We start from the raw sequence: 7603 nt of genomic DNA on the forward strand, positions 1-7603 counted from the left end.
ACTAGTGCTGCCCCGTTAGGGGACTTATTGGTCGTTCCCGGTCACTCCCTTAGTAGACTAAGTTTTCCTTGGTCGATTTAGTCATTTTAATGCTTTTTCCTGCTGAATGATTTATTTTCACAAAACTTATGAGCACATTTCAGGTAAACACAACATTTAAAGTGCTTTTGCATGATTCTTTGTTGGGAAACAAAGTTTTCCAGATCTGTCGCATAAATCAACTAATTTAATGGAGGAATATTGCACGTAAAAATATTATCACACAGAGTACATAACACTTAATTAATCATGATGTACTTGGAGCTAAACAATCAATAATCATTCTGGTTTGGTTGAAATAAACCCTTAATTTAGCCATTTACATGTGAAATATGCTGGCTCTAGACATGCTAAAAGGTACTGTTATTTACATGGAGTCTGGTGGGTTTGGTGATGGGGAGTTTGGGGCTGTTTAATGTAAAAACAAAAAGGATCTTCCTCCTTAACACAAAATACTATCTCTGTAGGAATCCTTTCCATTATTTTCCATTATTTTGTCAGACACTTAGAATGATAAGTCGCTTAGACACCAATGCATTGGAAAATAGGGTCCATGTTGGGAAAAAAACAAACAATACAACCCTTACAATACTTGGAATCAATAATCAATCGTATTGTGGTTCTGCGCCAGGGAGAACCAGGAGGTCCCCATGGAAACAGACCAGCTGGAGGAGGCCCTGATGATGAAGAGTCCGGTGGTGAAGGAGGCTCTGCAGATGGGTATTCCTTCTCACCTCATCATGCCAAAGGTTCGCGCTAAGATCCTGTCCAACAAAGACGGCTACGCTGACGTCAACGAGCTTCTCACGGATCTGAACATGTAGATCCTGTAAACACGGATCTAAGGTTTCCTACTCGAGCACTGCTGGAGTCTCCAGCATGTTATCTGGAGAAGTAATGTGAAACAAAGCCGTTTTTATTGCCTTCCGTCAAAGACAATACATGAATTTTAGAAATGAAATTGCACAAATAAAAAGCTAGCAACCAAACAATAAGTGTCTACTTTTCAGATTTTAAAGCCCTTCGAGACATATTTGTGATTTTGGCCTATGTAAATAAAATGTACAATTGACTGAATGATTTGCTGTGCTGTCTGTTGAAAACCAAAACTATTTTGTAGAAATAAAACATGATTTCAATTGATTTTATTATGTATAAGTTGCAAAGAAAAAAAAGTTAGGATTACAGTTCTTCAAACATGAAAAAAGATACAAAATAAATAAAAAATGTATTTATATAAAAAATAAATACATGCAATTTCAACATTTTGCAACCACAGAATTAGGGTCAAGTTTAGGCAAAAAACATGACTTGGTTAAGATAAATTGTCGTCAAGGTTACATGTTCATTAAGAAATGCAGCTTGTCCTTATACTGGCTCTGGACATTGGCATCGTCCAGTATGATTATACCTGTCTAGCTGTTCATCATGTATCAACAAAAAAAATATACAAAATATGCATGAACATAATATGTAAGAGGAAGACTCATTGATGATACTTGATGAATAACAAGGTTCTGTCAGATCCCAGTGTATGAAATGCTATTAAATAATGGAAATTAATGAAATGATGTTGTAGGTGTGAGAGGCTCAGGTGTGCTAGATGTAGATGTTGCAAGTCCTGACGTTGTGGTGAAATGGCCAGATGTTGTAGGGAGAGTGCCCGATGTGGAGATGAGAGGTACGGATGTAGACTAGAGGCCGTTTTATGCTTCTTCGGAGGCTCCGCGCAGAGCTTTCGCCGTAGCCTACGTAAGTGGGGGAGTGTGTGGTAGAGGGAGAAGTGAGAGAGTGACGGCGATTATCTTCGTAGCGAGTACTGACTCTAGAGTCAAGTGAACCCTCTCCTTGATCTCATGTTGTTTATGGAGAAGGAGAACCAGGAAATGAGTCGGGGGGAAATGCAACGCTACAAGCCACGGCCGAGCGATGTGCGTAGCTGCGACGTGTAGTTGCATTTTTCGAGAGGCGCACGTCAGGCTACGGCGTAGGGTCCGCCGTAGACGCAGAGGGGCCTGCGGGGGTACGCCGTCAATTCGACGCAGAAGCATAAAACGGCCTAAGGAAGGGCCAGAAGTTGATGTGTGAGGGGCAGAAGCTGAAGTGTGACTGGCAGATGTTGAAGTAAGAGGGGCAGAAGTTGAAGTGTGAGAAGTTGAAGAGGGGCAGATGAAGTGTGGGGTGTAGAAGTTAAAGTAAAAGGGCCATAAGTTGACATAAGAGGGCCAGAGTTAGAGTGAGAGAGCCAGAAGTTGAAGTGCGAGGGCCAGAAGTGGGTAAAATGGATGGGGGGCAACTGCAGTTTACAATGTTTGGGTAAAACTCAGTAACAGTTGTGTGGAGCGGACACTGCGTTCCAGGAAACACTTTAAATTCAGAGTCATCTCCCCTCAGTTCTTTATGGAGTTCTTCCAAAGTCTTAGTCTGCAGATATATGTCTTCAGGGGGAACATTGTCGGCCCAGTGTGCGCTCGCTAGCCACATCTTCATGTTGGCGCTGTAGCAGCAGAACGCTGACCAGAGCATGGCGGGAATATTTATCCTGTTTCTGAGGATGTTGTTGCTGCTTGGCTGGGCTCCGGTTACCACAAAGCCTTCGAGAACGCCATTGTTGCCGTTGCAGTATTTGTCCATGACACATTTGAGGCACGTCTCCATTCTGTTCCAGCTTCCCTGGTTGAATCTGGCTGCTTGTGGGACGACGTTGGTCAGGGTGAAGGTGGCCATTTTGTCGGACCCGTTGAACGCATGAGAGCTCGGAAATATGTGGCCCCTGTCAAACACTCTATTGCGTCTGTAATCTATGTTCCCAGCCTGGTGGTTGTAGGTCTTGTTTTTGTCTCCGAGCTTCATGTTCTTGTCATCTTCGTCCTCAAGCTGTAAGAGTTAAAGTCTAAATTAGGACTATAGACAAAATCATAATCACATTTATTGTGGTCAATATTGAAATCGCGATTAATCACCACGATTACTGATTGACTTTTGGAAAGATGTTGCGTTTATTGAACTTAAACAGTTAAATGAATCAATACAACAACATAAAAACAACTTGAACTGTGAACTTTACCTTAATTGAACTTTTTGAATACCCCTTTGTCACGTAATAAATAATATGAAAATATATTCAAATGTTTTAATATTATTAAATAATAAACACAAAATAAGATCAACCCTTGCAGTTCATTTTCATAATCTATTGAAAAGAAGTACCGGTAATAAATAAAAATACATCAAAATATATTTGTGTTATAAATCCTGAATACAAGACAAAGTAAGTGTTTACTTGCAAACGTAATTTGCTAAATAATTGTCTCTATTACATTGTTTTTGTGATCGTTAGGAGCAGAGATTGAAGTTTATTGTGTTTTAAGCCCCCAACGTCTCCTTCCAGGCAGCGTTGCCTTGAAGGAGACGTTGGGGGCTTAAAACACCATTGAGCGAGATTGAAACCGCGGTCGAAATTTGATTAATTGTGCAGCCCTAGTATAAGTTACAATCCAAATTTCATTACTATGAACACACACTAGTTTATTTTGACCCAATCCCACATACAGTATATTCTGTGTCGTAATTACTCACTAAATCAAGGGTGTAACTTTGGGTTCAACATTGGGGTGGAGGTTGAGATCTCCAAGAAAACACTTCATTTTCTGCATCAATGCATGGCTGCAAATGTCTTTAAGTATTTAAATGAAATAATAGGTTTATTTGGGGGGGGGTGCACTGGTCAGTTTTGATTATTGGGGGGGTTGTAACTCCTCATCCCCCCTGTAAACTACGCCTATTCACTAAATAACCAAACGTGTACTACTCTTCAGCTGAAACAGTAGCAAATATAACATTTTCTCCTGTTTGATAAACTCACCTGGGGCTCTATCTTCCAGTCGTTTGCGGGTCTCTTTCCTACTCCCCCTCTGTACTTGTAAGCAGAAAACACTGGGATCCTGTTCTTGGTGTCGTAGAGAGTCACAAACCGTCTCTCGTTCTCAAAAGTCTGGCAAATGGGTTTGTATCGGTTCTGGTTCAGGATTCTCCCGCCCTCCAAGATGCCCGGGACATGTGGCGGAGTTCCCTTGAGGAGAAACTGGTCACAGTCTGACAATGACTTTACCACTTCAGCCACTGTGGGAATGATGGACAGAAAGAGGGAGGCAGCGAGGGGATACCACGTATTCGGTGACGTCATCATCAAACACTGTGTATCATTAGGTGGACGGGGGAACAAAAACAATATAGTTGAATTAGGTTGCAATCACACATACACTTTGTTTTATCCAGTTTCAACCACAGCAGGAGATTATCTGTTGTGATTAGGGCTGCAACTAACGATTATTGTCACTATCGAGAAATCTGTCCATATTGTTCTGATATATCAATTTAAAAAAACGGTAATTTTCTCGATTAATCGATATGTTGTTTGGCCTTAGCCTGGTTGACACCAGACCTCAGTTGTAACTGAGATTGGGTCTGGGGAAGGTTCATTCACAGCCCATTTCCAAAGGGGCGTCACCAACGGACGCCGCTCAAATGCCTCTGGGCGCAATTGGATAGACCTAAACCCAATCATGTTGCAAAGGCCCGTCGAGCTATCGTCATCGTGTAAAGCCCGCCTCGACGGTTGTGATTGGTGCCTCGATTTGGAAAAATTGGAAATGGGCTTGAATGGGCTCTCGGCCAGACGGACTTGCAGAGCAAATCTCAAATTTGCTGGAAGTTCGTCAGGGCTTTCCCAAGGCTAGTTTGGCCTATGAAATGTCAGAAAATGGTAAAAATGTGGATCAGTGTTTCCCCAAAAGCCCAAGATGACATCCTTAAATAGCTTGTTTTTTTCAAAGATATTCAGTTTACTGTCACAGAGGAGTGAGACGGTGTTGTTTATTGTTTGCTGGGTGTGTCAGAGATTGTTCAACGCACCAGCGTTTCAGTCCAATTAAACATTATGCTACGTTATTTTGAGTTGCTCAGTGGGGCATGAAGCCATCATGGAGACAAACATTACATGGCACTGTGCGGCCCATAGAGCAGACGCACTAAAGACAGGCTACTTCCTGTTTACCGCTCCGCTAACTTAAATGGGGATTAAATGATTTAATCATATGGCTTTTTCCAAACTTACGGCTCTTTCCAGACTTTCCAAATGTTATCGGACCGAATAGATCAAATTCTGATAGTGGAATGAGACCTGCGTGAAGCTGGCACTGCTATTCGTTTGTGCTGCGTTTGTGGCGTAAAAAATATTGTTTGTGCTGTTTAGGGTTTTATGTAATTAAACTTTACATTTTCTGGCCAGTGATGTCACCCAGCCCCCCATACTTGTCCAAATCTCACCAAAATGGTCTCAATCGTTTGTGCTACGTTTGTGCTTATTTGTGTCGTTAAAAGAAACATTTTTGCTACTTCGGTTTTTACGTTATCAGGCTTTATTGGTTACACGGCTACTATTTGCGCTGCAAATGGATGCTAACCCAGGCCCGGGCCAGGCGAGCCCAGAGAGCCCTAACCGGGCCGTGGACTACCTCCTGGAGCTGAACAACATCATCGAGAGCCAGCACAAGCTTCTGGAGAGCTGGAAGTGCAGTTGGACAAAGACCTGTGTTTGGACCGCCAGCCCGTTGCTCCGCCACCGCCTGCTCCTCCTCCTCCCGAGCCGCTGCTCCCTCCGCTGGTGCGGCTGCGTCTCCAGAAGATTCTGCTGGCTCTTGATGATGTTGTTCAGCTCCAGGAGGTAGCCTACTCCTCAGCCCGGTTAGGACTCTCTGGGCTCGCCTGGCCCGGGCCTGGGTTAGCATCCATTTGCAGCGCAAATAGTAGCCGTGTAACCAATAAAGCCTGATAACGTAAAAAGTGAAGTAGCACAAATGTTTCTTTTAACGGCACAATTCAGCACAAACGATTCAGACCATTTTGGTGAGATTTGGACATTGATGGGGGGCTGGGTGACATCACGTGTGTAACCTATAAAGCTTAATACCTTAAAAAACATAGTAGCACAAATGTTTCTTTTAACATCACAATTCAGCACAAACGATTCAGACCATTTTGGGGAGATATGGACAAGTATGGAGGGCTGAGTGACGTCACTAGCCAGAAAATGTAAAGTTTAATTACTTAAAACCCTTAACAGCACAAACGATAATTTTAACGGCACAAACCGGCACAATCGAATAGCAGTGTTTTTAATAATTTTTGGATGACATGGGGGGCCAGCTTCACGCAGATCATGTAAGTCTATAAGAAAAGTCTTTTAAGGCCAGAGGGCATCACGTGACACTAAATATCCACAGTTGTTCACACTGCTATGTTCAATTTCCTGGGGTCTGTGGTTTCAACCACAGATGTATAATAAAACAGGTTTCAACACATTCTTATTCAGTTAATCCAAAGCAGGTAAAGCATAAGTACATAAAAAAATGTAATTCTTCATGAACGTGGTAGAAAAAGATGCCAAAACTGATTAAACAAATGACCCAAATAAACATTTTTAAACTTTAAATTGTTGATCTAGTCTAGTTTTTGTTTAACAGCAAGTACAGTTAACTTAAGTTTACTTCAAATATGTCCAAATTGAAGCTTGAGACATTTATGCTGATATTTATGACACTCTATATATAAGGAAACCAAACATTTGGAGTGAAATCTAAGTTTTCTGTTTTTCTAAAAACAAAAAACACATTTTTGAAAACACTTAGAAATAAAGCTGTCAAGTCGAGAGCCAGATCATGTCTGTAGCGTAATAGTCAAATTTAAGATGCTCATTATATTAACTTTAAAACAAAAACATTTCATTCACGTAAATATACAAATTCTAGCTGTGCTTCTGCAAATGAGAATTTTCAATGTTTTCGATGCCAAATGTGAGGAAAAAACTCCTAAAATGTATACAAATTCAGTTTAAAGAGGGCAATAAACTCCAAGAAAAACTTACCAGCTTATGGAAAGGCTTTGCAGAAATCATCCAAACTGTGTTTTTATGGTGTTTATACAGCACTAGAAACCAGACAGACTTCCTCAAATATTTGTGAGATTAGTAAGAAGTGTGAATCATACTGTTCATTCAGCAGTTTGACAGTGTTTGACAGGAAAGGATGTGCTTACTTGCAGTCATGCAATATTCATAACGGAATAGTTTACCCAAAAAAACATAATTGTTAGTAGTACTTTGGTCCCAGATAAAGTTTTCTCTTGAAAAAGGTTATAAAACGTTCTGAAAATTCATAAACAGTATTATTCAAGTGTCTTGTATCCATTCATGGGCTATACAAATCCAAACACTTTTTCGTTAATTTGTTGTGCACGTGTGTATTGACATTCTTTTATGTTTGGGGCGCTCCCTCTCCTTAACACTATAACCTGTTTCTGGGACGATAGAGAACCTAGGGAGGTGAACTATGTAGTTTATATTGTTAAGTGACTGTTATGTATCGAGTGTTTGACGAGTAAAAAAGCAAACATAAAATTTCAAATATGGCCAACATTAAACCTGTAAACATCAGCATGTTAGCATTACTATTTCTCTCAAAGCACCACCCTGCCTCAAACCATGCTATCATGGCTGTAGACTCTT

General features: G+C 41.0%; 2 protein-coding genes across 3 annotated transcripts in view; one reads left to right on the forward strand and one right to left on the reverse strand.

Moving 5' to 3' along the window:
- The window catches only part of LOC144513252 (inhibitor of apoptosis protein-like), a 13595-nt gene extending 12419 nt beyond the window's left edge, over positions 1–1176 (forward strand). For both annotated transcript variants that reach the window (XM_078244271.1, XM_078244272.1), the window contains one exon: positions 671–1176. In XM_078244271.1, coding sequence (XP_078100397.1) covers positions 671–863 — 193 coding nt within the window. In that variant the 3' untranslated portion in view covers positions 864–1176. The remainder of the gene's footprint in view (positions 1–670) is intronic.
- LOC144513251 (endonuclease domain-containing 1 protein-like) lies at positions 1170–5767 on the reverse strand. The gene is made up of 3 exons (XM_078244270.1): positions 5630–5767; positions 3905–4234; positions 1170–2916 (listed from the first exon to the last, which is right to left on the reverse strand). The coding sequence occupies exons 2-3, from the start codon at positions 4226–4228 to the stop codon at positions 2230–2232; spliced, it is 1011 nt and encodes a 336-aa protein (XP_078100396.1). The 5' UTR covers positions 4229–4234; positions 5630–5767; the 3' UTR covers positions 1170–2229.
- Positions 5768–7603: the final 1836 nt, after the last annotated feature.

The sequence above is a fragment of the Sander vitreus genome, unplaced genomic scaffold (assembly GCF_031162955.1).
Source record: "Sander vitreus isolate 19-12246 unplaced genomic scaffold, sanVit1 ctg154_0, whole genome shotgun sequence".
In the NCBI taxonomy this organism is placed as follows: Eukaryota; Metazoa; Chordata; class Actinopteri; order Perciformes; family Percidae; genus Sander; species Sander vitreus.

Coding starts and splice junctions, on each gene's coding strand:
- LOC144513251 (XM_078244270.1), bottom strand. CDS start 4,228: ATGATGACGTCACCGAATACGTGGTATCCCCTCGCTGCCTCCCTCTTT. Junction 2,917..3,904: donor ACTGGAAGATAGAGCCCCAG/GTGAGTTTATCA, acceptor TAACTCTTACAG/CTTGAGGACGAAGATGACAA.